This window comes from Ceratocystis lukuohia, assembly GCF_044167205.1.
Source record: "Ceratocystis lukuohia strain C4212 chromosome Unknown Supercontig5_pilon, whole genome shotgun sequence".
NCBI lineage: Eukaryota > Fungi > Ascomycota > Sordariomycetes > Microascales > Ceratocystidaceae > Ceratocystis > Ceratocystis lukuohia.
Window position 1 is genome coordinate 1,548,408 of NW_027263524.1, and position 19,834 is coordinate 1,568,241.

Below are 19,834 nucleotides of genomic sequence, written 5' to 3' on the forward strand. Positions count from 1 at the left end.
GGAGGCGGGGTAGACGAGATTCCTGGGGCTCCGCTGGAGAGACCCCCCTTGAAGTACATGAGACTGTCAAAGCGAGCGTGCGGACCGATCGGAGAATGGCATCTAACGAGACACACGCGTTAGAAGGACATACCCCCTAGCTGAACACTTGAAAGTGGATAGATGAAACAAGACAATTGGGTCAGGCTCTGAGGACTGGCTAGAGTCTGGCTCGAGCTCGTAGCCCCCCAGTTGTGTCTATGCTTTGTGTACTTTGGGCTTCGTTTGCAACAGTGGCAGCTGCCAATGCAAATGTGCTGCCGCCAAGACCTCGCGCCGTGGTTAGTTTATCGATGATTGAAGGACCAGGGCCAGGCGAGAAACGGATAAAAGATGTGAAAATTATGCAATAATGCTTGAGCCCAAGATCAAGTAGATTTCAAAGCATAGAAGCAAAAAGTAAACAGTGAGACCTTGGAAACACCAGCATAGTTTCGCAGAAAAGTAAAATATGAGAGGGAAAGACAAGAGGAAAAGGAGGAGGGCAAGACAAGCTTAACCACTCCTGCTTGCTAGAGGCAGTGAAGGAAGGAGGGAACAGCCCACAATACGAACGACAGCAACTTGATTAGGAAAGAGCACTTTCGTCTATATAAGCAATGTCAGCCAGCTCCTTCCCCTCCAGCTGCTCCTACTTCCTTTTTCTTTCGCTTTCTGCCCACCATTATGCCCTTCTCCATTCAGCGGGATGCGGATAGATGGAAACTACCAAAACAGGGCAGCCTGATTGCTTATTGCCTTTTCTGCTTACCGCCTCTATATGCGTAAGGCAGCTACCCTCTATAACCACTCATGCCATGAGACAATAGACGCCAAATAGTCTTTACATGTACTACCGGTAGCGCTGTCTAGGCTATGCTAGCTTAAGCCTTACGGAAGTATACATATGGTACAAACACAGTAGTCAGCCAAAAGTCTGGAGAACCCTAGCCAAAGTCAAAGCTTATTAACAGGGGGGGCATCCTGCCCAATACCTGTACAAAATCCTACTTCGAGTCCTCAAGGCCTTCGTGATACAGATATGGAGACTTCGGTTTAACATCAGAAGAAAGCCATATCTAACTAACGGGGTTGTTCGGCGACATAATGCATAGCCGGGAACACAATTCGGAGATCAAGCATATGCAGGATGGAATCTTTTCTCTTACCTAATGCTACTACTCGGCGACATAATGTACACCTAAGAATACGATTGAGACAGGAAGTCATGCCTAACTAATGCTGCTGGGGGGGGGGGGGGGGCAACATAATGTACGCCCGAGAATACAATCAAAAAGTCAGGCGTGTAGAGAAAGCCATGCTTAGTTGATAATGCTATTCGGTAGCATAATGCAGGCCTGGGAATACGATTGAGACAGGAGGTCATGTTGAACTATTGTTGCTGGGGGGGGGGGGGGGGGGGGGCAATAATGTATGCCCCAGAATATAGCTGAGACAGTGGGCGTGTGGGGAAAGCTATGCTTAAGAAATTTTCCCGCCAGGCGATTTAATGTGCGCCCGAGAATACAGTCAAGATATCAGGCGTGGAGATATCCAAGCAAGCAACATGGCACAAGAATAACAGCGACAAAAAGTTTCAAGGAGTGAATGTATTGTTTATAGAGCGGTCACAATGGTAACGAACGAGATTCCCATAAAATGGGCTACAATAAAACAGCAATGCAAAGCAGTAATGACGGAAAGGTAACGAAACAAAAAGAAAAAAACCAGAAGAATGCATCATGAAAACAGATTGGGAAAAGAACCCAAACAAACCAAGTAGGACAGCCCTAACAGTGGCAAAATTACTCTGGCTATAGCATGGCAGTATTAAGTCCCGCCGCATAGCTAGATAGATGAGTCTAGACCATAAGAGCGTTTATGGCCTTTCCTCTCATCATGTCGTGCTCATCTACTCCAGCTTGATCATGAGGCCCATGGCGGGCGGGGTCCAAGCAGCATACTTGGACTCGCCAGCAATGGCTACTTCATATCCGAAGCTGCCTGAGGTGGGGCAATCAACAGACTTCAGGAGGTAGTCATTGCTGTAGTAAGCCCACTGGACATCGCCAGACGACGAAGAGATGGTAATATCGGCAATGTGCTTGTCACGGCGGTTGTTCAGGGAGTTGTCGTCGCAGCCATAAGGAGTGCCCTGGGTCGTAGTGAACAGCTGCAGGGTGATAGGGAAGGTGGAATCATAGTACAGAGTAATGCCAGTAGCTTCAAAAGTCAGGCTGCACTTCTTGCCCTGGACATTCTGGTCCAAGTCAAAGCGGTAGAGCATGCTGCGCTGATCGACGCTGTTCTTGAAAGTGGATGCGGCAGCGGAGCAGAACTGAGTGAAGCTGTTTCCATTGTTGGTCAGGTCGTAGACCTTGCTGATGTTAGGGTAGAAAACACTGCCAGCATCAGCTCTAGGCTCCACGCTGACTTCGCGGGGCGCCATCCAAGCAGCATCGTTGGACTTGGCCGGGATAGCAAAGGCCGTGGGAAGGGCGGCCAGAGCCGACATGAAAATGGTAGAGAAGAGCATGTTGGATTAGAGATTGATGATTTGGTAACGAAGATATTAAGAAGGAGAATTAGTTGGAGAAGGATACAGAAGTAAAGATTGATGGTTGGTGATGGGAAAAGGAAAGAACCAAAACCGTCCAAGGAGGGAGATTTCGCCAGCTCTTATACATTTGAGGTTGACGGGGATCATCATCAAGACCAGCCCGGCCAAGTAGCACACTCGTCATAAAAGCCCATATGGTCCAAATGGGGGTGTATCTAGCAAGATGAAATAAGCGGGCGTGATGCACTGAATCACAGAGCGAGGGATAGAGGAGGGGCAACTTGGAGGTTAGAATGATCTGAGGATGAGGTGCTGTCTATTTTTGGACTAACACGAGGAGGAGTGGAACATTATAGAGTGTAAGATAATGCTGACTCAAAATACAGCCACGAAGCTGCTCAGCCCGAGAAAAGAGCTGGGAATTCTACGTATAGGCACAATCGGTGGCTCTCATATACACCATACAAGTTACAAAAGCACTAGTCATTTTCAAGTTAATGCTACTGCTGTGTAAACGTGCCAAGACCCCGCAGTTGATCAGCCGGAGAGCCCGTCCCAAGTACACTGCTCGAATGGACGTGATGAATAAAAGTAGTGCAACTAGATCTGGTATTGAGAGCATAAGCCATTCCAGCTAGTGTGGGATAGGCGGATAGTACCTACAACATTCCCATTTAGTGGCTGATAAATTTAACTCTTACTCCTCCGCCCGGCTTCTCTCTTCTCTCTTGGATATAGACCGCCCCTCACACCATCGTCTCCGCCCTACTTGCAAGGTGTCTAAGCTCTAAGGCTATATCATCTGAGTCTAAGCCTTCTAGACCAAGGCATGCTAGCCCTTGCTACTAAGTCTCCCATTGGTTTCTAGCATCCACACGACTTTTCAAAGTGATCAACACAAGAACAGACTCTTACGCCCCCCCCCCCCCCCCGCTCTTCCCCTCCCTCGTCTAGGAATGAAGTCTCGTCCATGTCCATCGCTGAATATATGGACTCCATGGTTAGAGGCCGAGCCCATATCACGCGGCAGAGTGCAACGGAGACTTCGATTGTGTATCCCTCGTTACATGTCTCGCGTACTTTTTCTAGCCCGGCTGGGGTCTCTATTATATCGTCTATTCCACATATCACGCTACTGAACTAGAGGCCAAAATGCCGCAGTGACTTTTGACATTGTATGGCTAGCGAGACTGAAGGAGAAAACATGCCCTTTGATTTCAGTTTTTGGCCCTAGACCGTTTCGTTTAAGCAGAGGGCATCCTGTGGTCTATATCGGGGAGGGAGCGGAAGGGAGCGGAAGGGAGCAATATGGGAATGCAGGCAGGGTCTTTAGGAGGCATTTGGAGGACAAAAATAGGACAGCGAGATCAAGAAGAAGCGCAGTACATCCGTGACGACAGCTTATTACATTATATGGAGTTAATAAAATCGCACTACATACTTTTCTAGTATTGTGCGGCTGGTGTTGCGAGGCAAGGGATTTAGACAAGAGAATTGTATGGATGACACTAGTGATTTATGTCTTAACCATATTACTTTAGGCCAAAAAGAGCCTGGGCCTAGACTAAGTCTGTAATAGCTCTTGGCCCAAAAGGGAACCAAGCTTGAAGCAACACCGCAAAACAATGCGATTATGAGCAGCCTTAGCACGAGGAAAAGGAAGAGGAAGAACAAGGCCTTTCTTTCAAGACTTACTACAGACCGCAGCTGAGAATACAATGTAGCGAAAAAGTTATTCTCGGTTTCTGCGAGGTCTTTGAGGGCACAGCGAAGCGAGTGGAATAGGGGGGAAGCTTCATCTTGGCCATTATATTCCTAGGGTAATTGTGGATAGTCGAAATTCAGGTAGATGACGTATTGATGGTGTTTAGTGGCAAGTTGTGAAATAGAAAACGACTTGCCTTTTGCGGAAGGCCCAACGATGGTCGTGTATGGGTATAAAAAGTCACGTGAGGAATGATGGTATTGCGTGTGGTATGCCGCAAGTTTGTCACAAAGCATGTCGCTTGTGTACTGGCCATCATATGCTCTTTCCTCCCTGTTGAAGTCGTCCCGAAAATGGTCCGGTAGCATCCTCGTAAGGCGGAGAAGCGAAGTGACACAGGCTTCCACACGGAGAGTAACCCGCTCAAGTTCGTGATTAAACTCCTCGCGGAGAAGAGGACTGCTCCGAGTCCAGATGTTGTATGGCCCTTTCAAGGCGAGATAAATCTTGAAATTACTGAACTACATGGAGGATGGGTATTGTGGGGAATCTGCCTTTTGTCGGATTAACCCTGGGTAAACTCGAGCCTGAATACTCCAGCTAAGTGTGCATAAGAGAAAGAATAGAGAAACAAGCTTCACCATTTCGATCAATCTGTATACCAGCACGGTTCCACGTGCGGTTGTACAGGATCACGAGTGACTTCAAAATTGATTTGACTGAATTCAGTAGATTGTTCCGACAGATATCAAATATGGACGAGTGCTTTTCTAGCCTCCTGAGCGATTGATGCAGAACAGGGTCGTGGAACCTCGCCAGTTCCATAAAAAATTCAGATGATGCTTCAAGTTGATACTGGAAGGAGTCAGGACTTGACTCTTGCAGGAATCTGGAGGCGCCACATCAGCAGGCCAGCCTGTGTGTTCACGCACTTCTTCGTATGAAGTGAAGTTAGCAAATTCCGGGTAGGAAAAGCTCAGAGCTGGTGGAAGCGGCACAAAAAAACTACGCTTTTACAACCACAGGAAGAGGGTTTAACCCTAAGCAACCCTTGAGAAACTCAGCAAAGTAGTGTCCCGAGGCAACTGAGGATGGGCTCAAGGCTCATTCCAACTCGCCTCCTGGCCGAAAAAACCGAGAGCCACCACGCAATGCTCCCGTTGCTTCGGGTGGCACGATGCGAAGAAATGCTCTAGAGCACAGCTGTGCATATACTGCGGCTCGAGCGAGCACGAAAGCAGCAGACACCCTAAATGCTGCGAGGCGGAGCACGAATGTGTCTCGGTCTGCTTCATCTGCCGCGGCCCACACCCAGCAGACTCCAAGCAGTGCCCCCTTCGGAAGAAGGGAACCACACCAGAGGAGAGGCGGACAATTAGGAAGGCGCAATAGGCGCTCACCGCAGAGAAGAAGAAGGCCTGCCCAAAGGCTGGAAAATCAGTGCAGACACAGGTAGTGGACCTGATGGAATGCACCGAGACCCAGGCTGAGAGCTCAGAAATGGAGGACCAGTCAGAAGAAGAGGGAGACGCCCCAGTCGCGAGTGCAGACGACAAGAGGAAAGCCTCCAGGAAAGCCAAAAGTGACTTCTTCTTCAGAGCTCCCACTGCCCTCCCAGGACTGAGGAAATCCTCACAAAAGAAGGTGAGGAAGGATAACCAGACCAAAGTCTAATCTATGAATATAGACAAAAGAGACTCTAGGAGGAAGCTGGAGGTTTGGCAGTTCAATGCACACAAAGGACAGCGAAACCAACAGACCCTGATAGAAGAGGGGTAGACGTGGTATACATACAGGAACCATACATAACAGGTCCCCCAGGAGAACGGACATCGGTCAAAAACCCAAGGTACAAGCTCATGATATCTCAAGGAAGGAGTGAAGACCCAAGGGCTCTGACCTACACCAAAAAGACAATGGCAGCCACGATAGTCCCTATCAGTGGAGGCGGACACCAGGATGCGATGGTGGTGGAACTTGCGGGGCAGGGGCTACACATCGCAAACGTGTAACGACATTGTCAGGGCTACCCGATAAAACATGACCAGACTGGACGCGGAAGCTTTCAAGAAGGCATGCTCAAGGGAAGCCACCATGCTAGGGGGGAGGGAACCCACCGGGGAGAAAGAGGTTGAGAGTTTCGCAGTCGACCTGACCAGGACAATGACGAGAGCACTCAACCGAACGGCACCCAGAGCCCTGGGTAAAGGAACGGGGAAAAGATGGTGGACCCAACAATGTGCAGAAGCTGTCAAGGAGATAATAGACGAGATCCGCCGTACCCTCGCAAGATGGCAAGGAGGATCAGACAACCTGGCCCTGGAAAAGCCAGTTGGCAAGGTGCACTGGGTCCCAGGACACTGCGAAATCCCGGGCAATGAAGCAGTCGACCAGCTGGCCAAAGCGGGTTGCAAGAGCGAAGACCTTCTGGTCCCAAAGGCCACAATGTCACTGACGGCAGCAAGAAGGTGGAGGAATGAACCCTTTAAAGCAGACCTCCGAAACTGGATGAAAGAAAACTGCCCAAAGATCAGGCATCTCGGTGGAGCGCTGAACTGGCCGAGACCATATGACATCGGCTGGATGAAGGGGCTACACAGAGGTACAGTCGCCCGGATCCTGGCAGCGCGCTCCGGACACGGCGACTTTAAAGAGTATCACGTGTGGCCCAACCACACGAATGCAGAAATACGTTGCCCAGTCGCAGGGTGCGACCAAGCCAAGACCTTTACCCACCCATGGGAGTGTCTAGGCAATGAGAAGAATCTGTCCATGACATTTGTACGAAAGCTCCTCACAGGAGACAAGAGCTGCAGATATCTGACAGGAAAACTAGACCCTAAGTGGAGGGTATTCCGCATTGGGATGTAAGAGGGGATGGCGCGGCGAGAAGGTGATTTCTCGGGAGAGGGGGTGCGGAGGTACAGATTTGTTTTCTTTGCTACTTTTCCTTTGTATTCGTTTTACGTTCTGTTCACTGCTTTGTTCTTTGTTTGTGTTTGATGTTTGGTGTTGTGAATTGTCTTTTGTTAAACTTGATTATATTAAGGTAAGAGTTTTCTCTCACGAGCCACATCGTGCTATACATATCTACATATCTACATCTTGTATTTACCCGATGTTGACCCGGATAGTGGCGGAATATCCACAACATTTGGTTTGTTTTCGTTTTTTCCTTCCTTTCCTTGTTTCTTTTTTTTTTTTGCCTATTGTACCTTAACCACGGCAGAGCGGAAACGAGCAACAAGGAGCAATTGTGCTTCACTCGTAAAAACTCTATAGTGAACCTTGCAGAGGGTTAATTCTGTCCGGTAACCAGTCCGGCGTCGTTTGATCTCTGTGATTCCCGTAGACGTTAAATATAGTCAAGTTCAAGTTCAAGTCAAGCCCTATCACAACTATAACCCTAGGTTTTTCAATAATACATATCAACCCTAGCTATTGTCAACTTGGCAGCAAAATGTTGGAGCCCCAACAATTCGCACTACACCATTCCATCACAATTCGCTTAGCGGGATACACGGGAAAAACATTTTGCCAAGTATGATTCAACAGATTCCAAGCATGTTCAATCAGATTAAAACGAACGGAGGATGGCGGAAAAACTGACATCGTGATTACAATGAATAGCTAGTTTTAGGGCGTGTGTTTTATGATACGGCAAAGAGTGGCCTCGAGATTTCAGCTGATTTTTTGAAGCGCTGCTATGGCAGGTGCACAACTCAGTTGTACTAGGTTTTCAGGAACAAGCCTTTCACTGGTAGCTGTTTTCCGGGTTGGGAAAAATAACGCTATCGTGCATCATGTGATGTAAGACAAAGAGGCATCCAAAGACAGGTCGGTCTAGACCTTGCTAGTAGCATTGTACGTTTTCTTTTAAGCTCTATGCTCCACCCACACCTACCCTCAGCTCTGTGCCATTCATAAGTAGTAGTTACCTTGCACTATGTGGCTAAATATGTAGGTAGCTTCGTACTGGCATCTTATTAGGCTTAGATAGATTAGCTTTGATGCTACGCCCAATTTACTGACACTGAATGTGATGATAAAAGATTTGCTTGACATTTTCTCCCTCAAGTGCTAAAGAGGCGTAAACTAGTTTAGTTTGTTGTAGGCAGCGAGAAATGCCTAAATGTGTCGTTAGACTTATCGAAGTGAGGATATACTGGTTGCTGTTTGAAGCTGCTATGCACTCAGCCCTCGTAAAGGATGCTTCAGATGCCCATGGGGCTCTGATGATGGAATGAGCGGCTATATGGGTATTTTCTTCCCGTGTCTCCTGCATCCGCTGGCCAATGCCAGCGCAAAGATAGTAGGCGTGGAAGGTAAAGGTAAAGGTTGCTCTAGTAGAAGGAAGGTGCTATGTTTAGAAGGCGAAAGAAAGCCCCTTCTTGGATATGATTCGCTAAGACGATCCTAGAGAATGTGCTCGAAGTCGTGGCGAAAATACAGTAAAATGGGAAAAGTGCTCACTACATAGAACCTTGAGGCTGCTTTGAGCACGACTCCTCTCTAACCAGCCATATTGGTTCGTTTGTTACCCCGCTGTAGCGGAAGCGGGGGTGCAGAAATAAGTAACGCCGGAGCGGTTATTTTTTACCCAAAGAATCTAGAGTTTGGCCTTATCATCGTGGTTCGTCTTTTAGGTCAATACTATGAAGAAGTAAGCAAAATTGGTGGACGCTTGGGTACAGTTACCTGGGTCATCAATATACAAAATTCGCGTGCGCTTTCTTGATTTTATTTTCCTGATGGCCAGTGCACGCCATTTTCTGGATAGACACTAGTTACTAACCCTTATTTACTTGATATGGGCCTCAAACAACTACTAGAAACATCTTTCATATTCTTCATTTGACCTTGCAGATCTGAGATGTAGCTCTTGGTTCGTTGTAATGTTGCTTTTTCTCTATTTTCATTTTCGTTGCCTCCTTCCTATTTGGTTTGCTACGAAGCTTACAGTTCCGAGATATTCCGGCTGTGCAGTTGCCCCCGGAAGTTTTTGATATGAGTAAACTCGTCTTTTCGGTTTTGCTTTGCTCAAGTGTAAAGCTCAAGTATTGTGTGTACTGCTGTTATTTAGCTATTGTAAGTCGAAGATGGACAAGGGATAAAACAATTGATGGGTAGGGCATTGTTTTATGATTTTATTTGCTATGCATTATAGACGCACAGACTTTGATAATAGGTAGAGAAACTCGATCGGCGCCTTTTTCCTGGCCCTTTTTGTTAGCTCTTTCTAGTATAACTTGCTAATTTGATGGTTGCAAGTGCCTATTTGTTTCTGGGCCACAATGTTGATGATGCCACACAGTCCAAAGTAGGCTTAAATGCGTACGTAGTTGACTAAATGCTGTAGAGAAACAAGAATAATAATGGCTATTTCCTCGCAACTGGCGAAACTACGGCATACTTTCTTCTTTTGTCCCCTCTCTAAAGCTGGTATTTTCGGACAAGCTAGAAACAAGAAGGTCCGGCTAATTGGCCGACTGAGGGATAGGCTGTACCTAAAATGAGCTCGCTTTGGGAATGCTGTTCCTTGCGTCGTGCAATCACCAGAGGAAAAAGGAACAAAGTTTGTCTTCTATATGCGTGGTGAGAAAATAAGGGAGCATTTGTTGGTTCTTGCTCAGGTCAAAGCTGCAAGGAGAAAAAATCGAGTAGTGGTATAAGTGAGTTGGTTGGCCGGCTACCGAGCTGTCCTAGGGAGTTGATCATGAGAGCTGAGCAGGATACGAAAATTCTAGCTGATGATTAACACTTTGTTTGAGAGTTTCTAGAGCTAGATCGTGGCCTCACTTGCTTATAAGAATATGCCTTTTTTCTTTGTTTCTAATCTGAGTATGCGCTGTAATAATTTCAGGACATGGCACACACACTGCAAACATGACGCTCACATGGGCTTTCCGTTTTAGATTTTTTCTGGGGGCGACTACAATATTTGTTGGGGAAGTTAGCAGATGATTCCAGTTTGTGTACCAACTCTTGCCTGATGACTGCAAGTTCTCCAACACATGTTCCTACATGGAAAACTTTCTCCTGTATCTCGTGATATCATCCAAAGCGATTTTCTTCCGCACAGGATGTTAGAGCTGGCCTCTTGTCATTACTAGAAATACAACAAGGCGCTGGAATTTGATATTGACCAGCACTGCGGAAAACAGGGCACTGTGCCCTTTGCCTACTAGGATCCACATTTTTCTTACTTCTCCATATCATCTCCGTATTTCCTCATTCCGAGGTTATTGAAGCATTGGGTTCATGCAGGTTTGGCACCAAGAAAGAGGAGATCATAGATAAGTGTTTTATTTCAGGCAAGGAAAAAAGAAAAAAAAAAGGATTTTAGAAGCACACTTGTATTGGTAATGTGAATATGAGGATCACGTGGCCGCATTGTATGGCTTTGTACTCGCTGTATTGTGCCCAATGTGCCTCGGCGGTGCTACGGAGACTTGATAGCTTTTCAAATTCTCATACTCATACTCATGCGTGTTTCTTTCACTCACACTTCATCCTTTCTCATCTCCTACCCCCAGAACGGCCAATCCCGTGGCTCAATGCGCTTTTGTGCAGCTCTGAGTGTCATTGTTTTCAATGAGAAAGGTGAGGACTTCACCCACATTTTATTGCGCAAAGCATAAAGAAGCAACGCTAGGTCCAAAGAATAAGCTTCGGACTGTCAAATCCCAGAGCACCAAGGACAAGCCGCGGCCGCGAACGAACAAAGCCAAGTTGGAAGGAACACCGTAGTGGTCCCGGTAGGCCGAAACTGAAAAGTTTTGCCAGAGCCCTTTGCAAGTCAGAGCTTTTTGTAGCGATGTTGAGAACTAGGAGACGGAATGACGGGTAACTCCCAACCGCCAAAAAAAGAAGGCCAACAAAAGCAAGTCTCTAATAGAAATTGCCTTGTTTGTGTCTTTTGGTAGTCATTCGGTTGTTGTGCTTGGTAGTTACGCTAATTCTTTGTTTTTGTATTTTTTTTTTCATCGCCAAGATATTGGGGGTGCAACTGCCTTCTCTGCTGTCTCTTTATGGTAAGCGATCCACTTCTTTTTCGTGGAGGAGGATCACAATGTGTCTGGCCGTTCGGCTGTCTCAGCTGTCGTGTGTTGATGTACAGATGGGGAAGGGAAAAAAAAGCCCTTCATTTGACATATGGGTTTGAGTAGCTAGCTATCTAATCATCTCGTCTAAGTGTGCTTGTGACTGGGTTATCGGTTGTTTTCTAACTAGACTAAAAGGCGCAGCGTGTAGATGGTCAAGTGTGTACATGCAGTGTACATAGATGCATTATAATACTGTATGCATAGAGACGTTTCTATGACATCCAGGACAACAAAGGATGGGACAATGTGGGGACGAGAGCCAGAGAAGTCCAAAGCGGCACTTGCTTGGTTAGTATATCGTGAGGGGCGGGGAGGGAGACCAGGGCTTGCTTGCTATTTCCCATGTCGCCTGTTTCCTTCATAGTTTCTTTTCTAGGCTGCTCCATATCCTCTCTCATCTATTGTTGCTACGTATGGTCGCTTTACCCTCGTTTATCTTTGTAAACGTAAGAGTAATGATGTCAATTAAATATATATGAATATCTACATTTTTTTTTTGTGTATCCTCCTACTGTAGTTTTCTTTTGCCGTTTAGAAATCTCTCTGATTTTCTATCCATAATTTTTTCTGTCATGTCATCCTCCTTATTCCCTCTTTTGCACATATTATATTTATTCTCTATGCTTGCAATTATACATAAAATTGAAGTGATTGGTGTGCTGGCTACCTGGAGTTTTTCTTTTTCGCTCTAGTTCATGTTGTTACCTTGCCTCCTTCAATTTAGCACCCACGTACGTTGTGTGTGGTACGTCTTGTCACTAGTATTTTTTGCTACTGTCGGTACCTTCTTCTTGTCAGTCCCTGTTTGGCCAAGAAATTTTGCCACCCTCGGATCTGGCAAGGAAGACAAGAGATACAGAATCACGGAAGGAGAGAAGTAAAAAGAGACAACAAAATGATCCTTGCCCTTTATTTTCTCTTTTAAGTTTTCGAAACTTCCTGTTTTCTTCTCTGGATTTAACTCGTGCTCAGCCCTGGTTTACATCCAATTACAACAGGCTTTTTTCCTCGCCAGAGTCTGCCTGATCATAGTTCTCCTGGTCTTATCCATCTTCTGATTTTCTTTTAAATACTTGTGGTGTTGCCCTTGTCTGTGCTGCTTCATCTTGTATTGTCGTTGACTTGATTCTCTTCCATTTTATCAACCTCTTGCTGATCCCTGTGTGCCCAAGTCTTGTCGCAGGTACACATATATACACCCTTCTCCCATCCATTCACAGCCCTGATTGCAGCTGTCTCAGCCTGTTGTCTATTTTCTTCCCTCCCTCAATCTTCCGGCTTTTTCTTGCTCCCTTATACCTGCGCAAACTTTTCATTGGCTTTGGTTGTTTTGCTACTTGGATCATCCTAGCCTGTCTTGCTCCTTCCGTGTTAGTTGGCCTTGTGTTCACTTGCGTCTTTAGGCTGTACTGGCTTGACGGGTTCTTGCTTTAGTATTGTCCTGCTACTGCCATCTGCTTTTCCTCCAAAACTGCACCACGCCTTGGAATATCCACAAACCTGAACTACTCCCCTGTCTTCCCCTCCTTGCTCAATAAATTCATCCCCAATCAACATCATCTACTGGTCTGCTGAAATAAAGCAGCTCGTTTTGAGTTTTATTGGCCTGAGATCATTCGACTGTCGACCTTTGTTTTGATACAACCCTGCCTTCCAGCTAATCTTCCTGGCTTGATTCTGGGCTGGGAATTAGGTCTTTCCTTCAATCCAGTTCCTTGCTAGTTAGTGCTTTTCTCTTTTCTTTTTTTCCTTCTCTTCAGAAAGGGCCTTTTGGCTTCGGCTTTAGCTCTAGCTACCTCGTTGTTTCTTGAGTTTACCACTTCAATCAATATGACGGTTTTCATTGCTTCGCTGTAAGTCATATTTGCTCCCTCAGCCTGCTCCTCCCATCTTCTCTCGGCCTATATGCTTGGAATGCTGTCGGTATTTTCCTACGGGCCTTGAAATGATGAAATGCCTTTGAATTAGCTGCTTATGTCGGTATAAATTGCATCACTATGGTGTGCGTTGCTATATCGTTACAATGCAATGGCATTGTCTTTGCATAAGCCACGCATCTCTCTTCGTTTCCTAGACACCCATGGCCATGGAGTCTTCTTCATCCCGCTGGCGAAAACCCGGGCTATAGTAGACATGGTATCATGGTGCTATAACTTCATGTACTGATGATATTCTTCATTAGATTCCTTCCGAAGACGGTCCACTTCGACCTCCCCGGAACCCCTCAAAATGCGGGCCCCACGGCCGACCACCGAGAGCGCAAACAGAGTCGTGCACTTTCTCAAAAGCTCTCTACAAACCCTAGCCTATTCAACAGAACTGATATGACACCCCCCGAATCCCCAGTTGAAGAGGCGCTCTTTGATCCCTTTGCCAACGAAGATGGATTTGTGCCTTATCCCTCGACACCCAAGGCCAGTGCTCCCGCACCTACTGATAAGTCTTCGCCTAAGTGGGGTGGTCGTAAGAACCAACCCATCAGTCGTGCAGACTCTCCTCCCCGTGCTCTCCTGACAGAAGCTGCCCGCACCTTGGAAAAAGCTAAGCAGCTTGGTCGTCAGGGCCTGACCCAGCCCCGCGCCCTGGTTCGTAGTGAAAGCCATGACCGGGTCTTTGCTCACGCTAACTGGCACATTTCCAATGCCGAACAGGGGAATGGAGGTCTCAGAAACGCCGCCGAAGCTGCCCGCCGCGAGGGTCGAGTCGACGACTTTACATGGGTTGGGACGCTGGGAATGCCTACTGATGTTCTTGAGGGCACTCAGCAGCAGCAGGATATTGAGGATCGTCTTGCTACCGAGCACGATATGCTCACTGTGTGGTGTAGCGATAAAGATTTTGATGGCCATTACTCCCACTTTTGCAAGCAAATTCTGTGGCCTGTTTTTCATTACCAGATCCCTGATAGCCCTAAGAGCAAGGCCTACGAAGACCACTCTTGGAAGTATTACGTTAATGTGAACCAGGCCTTTGCTGACAAGATTGTCAAAAACTGGAAGAGAGGCGATGTTGTTTGGGTTCATGATTACCATCTTCTACTCGTGCCCGGCATGGTTCTTGCCAAGCTACCGGAGGCTAAGATTGGCTTCTTCCTTCACGTCGCCTTTCCTTCTTCTGAGGTCTTTCGCTGCCTAGCTGTGCGTAACCAGCTTTTGGAAGGCATGCTTGGGGCTAATATGATTGGATTTCAGATCCACGAGTACACTCGCCACTTTCTGCAAACTTGTAGCCGTCTAATCAGTGCTGAGGCCACACCAGAGGGTCTACAACTTGAAGATCGGTTTGTCGATGTCATCAACATGCCTATTGGTATTGACCCCGTTAGTCTAGCCTCTCATCGCGAGGAGGAGAACGTGAAGTCATGGATCCAGGTGCTTAATGAGCGCTATCGCGGTAAACGTTTGATTGTTGCCCGCGACAAGCTAGACAACGTGCGTGGAGTCCGCCAGAAGCTTCTGTCATACGAACTTTTCTTGAACAAAAACCCACAGTGGCGGGACAACACCGTTCTCATCCAAGTTGCGCTTTCTGGAAGCGAAGATCCCGATCTGGATGCGACCGTCTCTGACATTGTCACACGCGTCAACTCATCTTGGGCTAACCTTGCTTATCAACCTGTGGTGTACCTGAAGCAGGATATCGACTATGCGCAGTACTTGGCCCTGTTGACGATCGCGGATGCGTTGATGATTACCAGTCAGAGAGAGGGTATGAACTTGACATCTCACGAATTCCTATTCTGCCAGGATGGAAAATACTATGATGAAAAGAAACACGGCTCATTGATCTTGTCGGAATTTACTGGAACGTCATCGATCTTTGGCGGTGTTGAGCTTGCCGTTAATCCTTGGGACTACCGTCAGTGCTCCGAGGCAATCCTACAGGCCTTAGAGATGCCTGAAGAGGAAAAGGCGGATCGATGGAACAAGCTGTATGATTCAGTCATGCATCACACAGGCGAGCACTGGTTCACCGAGTTCCTATCGCGCCTTGATCGGGTATACGAAGAGCAGCACCGACGTGATCAGACCTCTGTGCCGCGTCTTTCCATGGCTGCTTTGTCTAACAAGTACATGAAATCATCACGCCGTCTTTTCTTGCTAGATTATGAAGGCACTTTGGTCAGCTGGGGCCCTGTCACTCAAATTATACCTGTTAGTCCTCAACGGACGTTCCACATCTTGACCGATTTATTGGCTGATGAGCGTAACACGGTATACATTATGTCCGGACGTCGTCCTGAGGAACTCGATCGTCTATTCAAGCGAGTTCCCAACCTAGGCCTTATCGCTGAGAATGGCTGCTTCCTCAAGGACTGCGGAAGCGAGTCATGGACTATCATCGCCGATACTGATCAAATCCGGTCATGGAAGGAGCCTGTCAAGGCTATCATGAATTACTATCTTGAGCGCACACCCGGTGCAGAAATTGAGGAGCGTCGTTGTAGTTTGATTTTCCACTACAAAAGCGCCGACGACTATGAGTCTGCGGCTCGCCTGGCCCAGGATTGTGCGGCGCATATCAACGATGCTTGCGAACAGCAGAGAGTTCATGCAATTCCCATGGATGGCCACATGGTTGTTGAGCCTATTGACTGGACTAAGAGCACCGCTGCCCAGCGTGTTTTCAGTGACATTAAGAAACGTGTTGTTGAACCTCTGGGGCCTCACCACAACTCTGTTGACTTTATGATGGTTGTTGGCGATGGTCGTGAAGACGAAAAGGTTTTCCGCTGGGCTAACAATCTCAAGCATGAGGGCATTGTTGAGAATGTGGTGACAGTATGCCTTGGAAGTCGGAGCACGGAAGCCACGGCAACTATTTCACAAGGTGTTAATGGTGAGATTACCTGTGAATACTTGAATATTGTTTTTTTCTTTTTTTTTCTTCGGACCGCTAACCTTTGATATTGCAGGTGTTCTTGTTGCTCTGCAGAAGCTATCTCAACTACAGGCTTAGCAGCAGAGTTAAAGCCTTGGCATGAAGGCTTTTCTCCCTTGTCACAAAAAAACGGCGAAGTCCTGGGATAGGCTGGCCGTTGTTCTTATATTTGTTTGGCTTTTGTTACCTTTTTAGGCTCATACTGTCATGATTTCGTTTTTTTTTCATGTTTAGGTGCAGATTTTGTATGTCGTTTTATTATAGATAGATTGGTTTCATTCTTGCATTGGTTTGTTTTGCTTTATTCTTTTTTGGTCTGGTTAATAGTGGAGAAAAGGCCTTCAGGGTTCTCTCAGCTTTATTATCTAGGCTGCATGTGTCCCCCGCATTTCATTTAGGACTTGAAGCTTGAAAAGTTCAAGGCGACTATGGGAAGGAAAATGTGGAATTCGGCACAATAGTCAGGGGAACAAACCGTGAGCAGGATCTGCGTTGGAGTTTATAGGATAGCATTGAAGAAAGCGGATAGTTGGGATGGAAATATGATTCGGAATGAGAGGGATTGTTTTAATGAGAAAAATCTGTCGGTTTCTTGCTTGTTATCATCACTGAGATTAACGTTAGAAGTGAACCGGTTTATTCTGTATTGTGTTATGTTGGGGGGTGTTTAAATCAAACGACGCCGGATTGGTTACCGGACAGAATTGACCCTCTGCAAGGCTGACCACAGATCTCAGGCGGGAGAAGCTCGTATGCTCCCAAGCAAGCTTGTTACTCGCCCTCCTCCTGTAGCCGTACCATGGCGCACTTTTTGACACCGGTCAACCACAACGCCGTCCGCCGTGTTGTTGAGATTTTTTTTTTCGATTTGATTTGATTTGATTTGAATTTATTTAACGTCTACGGGAATCACTAAGATCAAACGACGCCGGATTGGTTACCGGACAGAATTAACCCTTCTGCAGGGCTGACCACAGGTTTTGGACGAGAGAAGCTCGTATGCTCCCAAGCAAGCTTGTTACTCGTCTTCCACTTGTAGTCGTCAGAAACAAAAAAAAAAAAGGAAATCCCCGGATATACCCTAAGCCCAGAAGTAGTGGGGCTAACCCCCAACTTCCCCACAAACATTCGTTCCTCTGAAAAACCTGCCACGCTTCCTGAAGTCGTGAAAATCACGAGAGCAAGACGGCAGCGTCCAGTGCAGCCTGGGAAAACCCCCCAAAGACGAGAAAAAACCAGACTGTGTGAGCATCCGAGGGCTCGTGGTATATCCTTCCACTTTTCTGGTGGCCGCTGCCTTGCGCGTGTGGATGAGGCGCCAGACAGCCCCCTTTCTAGTGACATGCCACAGTCACCAGTCTATCCGAGGACAGAGGAGCGCAAGAAAGAAAACAAAACAAAAAAAAAAAAAGGTGCGGACTGTGTGAACTCTCAAAATTCAGTCCTGAGCGTGAAGGTGAACTCCTTGAGTTGGAGTGGTGTTGCGGCGATGAGGAGTTGGCGATCGCGAAAGTTGTCGTGAAAAAGGGGGCGAGTCGACGACGAGGTTATCCTCAAAGTTGGGTAAGTGCGGCCTCAAGGCTCCACAGCTCATTGTCAAGATCCATGACAGAGTCAAAGAAGAAGAAAAGAATGAAAGACGCTTATCAGTGTCATAGACGTCGTCCTCCAGCAGCCCGGAAGAAGGGGAGGCACCAGACCTCAAAGGTACCCCCCCGAGGGTTGTAAGAGGGAGAGTTGAGATTTTTTTTTCTTTTCGTTTTTTTTTTTCGAACAAGTGAGATTTATAAAACCTAGTAAGGCGCTTCCCGCCGTGGTTCGGGGACATGGTCTAGTGGTATGACGGATCCTTAGCATCTCCCGGGATAATTGGATCAGGTCCGGGGTTCGATTCCCCGTGTCTCCACATCGCTATCTGATACAGGACAGGCCTGTTCGGAACAGTGTCCAATGTTTTTAATACTTTTTTGGGCATTATCCCCGCTTTTCTTTTCTTCAAGCCAGCGTACACCATACTGTCACACCATTGTTGAACGAGGTGAACAAAAACAATACGTTATTTTACGAGCCATGATCCTATTTTTATACTTATTCATTTAGCTGGTGTGAGACGATAGTTTTGGATACACAATGTGGAAGCTTTATTAAGGACACAACACAAAGGCTAGAAGCTTAGAGTGAGAGCGAATATGCTATATCTTGAGGAGGGAGGCTGGGACTGTTATGATCCGAGGAAATTCTAAGAAGAATATAGAAGACGCAATAAACGGAGCGTCTTGTTCCTTTGTTCTCTGCAAGTCTTTCGTTTGCCCGGCTGCGAAGAAAAGAGAGAACAAATATTATGAAGGCAGTAAGAATAAAAAATGAAACAAGAGGGTGGTAAATATGTAGGAAGAAGGAAAAAAGAAATTAGCGCCATCACAGGACGCGCTATTTCTTTTGCGTTTCGTTATCTGGTATGTTATGCAAAGCATGGCGAAGTTTAAAGCAATAATAAGGTCGTCAGAATCGTCAAAAATAATGGTTTCCAAGAAATAAAGGGGCGAAGGAAAATTAGAAGAATGGAGGAGAGAATCGGTAGCATTATGCGGCAAGGCGCAAGCTCAGTGCCGGAAAGCGGCTAGGCAGCACTGAAAGAATATTCAAGACGCCAAGAGATGTCGGTAGATTCAGTGCTAAACCTTCCTTACTGGCGGCCGAATAAAGCCTTGACTAGACTTGAAAGCGGAGGCCCGCTGAATAAAAACTGATCAGTGTGGCGACCACAGCTTGTATACACATTCTTATTCTTGTTCTTGGTGGTGGTGTAGGATGTAATATTTTTGCTCGACTTGTTATTTCCGGGACTAGGCTTCGTAGTGTTGGAAACTTTGGAAGGAAAGGTATCATGGTAGGAACATGAGTGGCTACCAAGTGTTGACTGGGATGACAGAGAGTTGGCTCGCTAAAGAGATATTATTTGTCAACACAAAAGCGTATTTAATCAATGCCAATATGGTATTTCTGCTTGTACGTACCATACTCTTCTCAATGAAAGCCAAATATTGGTTATCGTCCGAAGAAACACCCGCAGAATCCTTAGAGAAGCTCATTTTGAGTTGAGATTCGGTGAAGTCAAGAGGTGAAAATAACAGTAATGGGTAGCAAGACTAGAGATAATGCTCAGGAGTGTGACTATAGAAAGAAAAAACGATGGGCAGTCAGATTGTGCCAACTATTGAAATAATTTTATCAATAGATGTGAACAGAAACAGGAGTGGGGATAAGTCCAGCCGGGGATCTAGCAATAAAGGATGAAGGAGATAAAAAGATACAAAAAGAAGATAAGTGAATGAAGATGGAAAGAAAGAAGAAAAAGAAAAACAACAAGAAGAAGATAGCGGTGCTTTATATTGACTTGGCCGGGGCCTGACTTGTGAAATCGAGCGTGCCTTCCCCTCCCCCCACTTGACCACTCCTTGTTTGTGAGCACTTATCGGAGCCGTGTGTCATTTTGGTACTACAAGGACCCACACATTTACGAGGAGGATGGGGTTGGTAAACGACACCACCAGGAAAGCTTTC

The 19,834-nt window shown here is 46.6% G+C and overlaps 3 protein-coding genes across 3 annotated transcripts; 2 read left to right on the top strand and 1 right to left on the bottom strand.

Annotated features, from left to right (window-relative positions):
- Positions 1-1,930: 1,930 nt before the first annotated feature.
- On the bottom strand, positions 1,931-2,554 carry HOO65_050388 (uncharacterized protein; the record flags this gene model as incomplete). Its single annotated transcript, XM_071000877.1, has 1 exon — positions 1,931-2,554. One exon carries the CDS (start codon positions 2,552-2,554, stop codon positions 1,931-1,933), a length of 624 nt encoding a protein of 207 aa, XP_070858447.1.
- A 3,769-nt stretch (positions 2,555-6,323) lies between these two features.
- On the top strand, positions 6,324-7,154 carry HOO65_050389 (putative double-stranded RNA/RNA-DNA hybrid binding protein; the record flags this gene model as incomplete). The annotated part of the gene is made up of 1 exon (XM_071000878.1): positions 6,324-7,154. One exon carries the CDS (start codon positions 6,324-6,326, stop codon positions 7,152-7,154), a length of 831 nt encoding a protein of 276 aa, XP_070858448.1.
- Positions 7,155-13,219: 6,065 nt separating this feature from the next.
- HOO65_050390 (glycosyltransferase family 20) lies at positions 13,220-16,348 on the top strand (the record flags this gene model as incomplete). The annotated part of the gene is made up of 3 exons (XM_071003156.1): positions 13,220-13,242; positions 13,572-16,228; positions 16,305-16,348. 3 exons carry the CDS (start codon positions 13,220-13,222, stop codon positions 16,346-16,348), a joined length of 2,724 nt encoding a protein of 907 aa, XP_070858449.1.
- Positions 16,349-19,834: the final 3,486 nt, after the last annotated feature.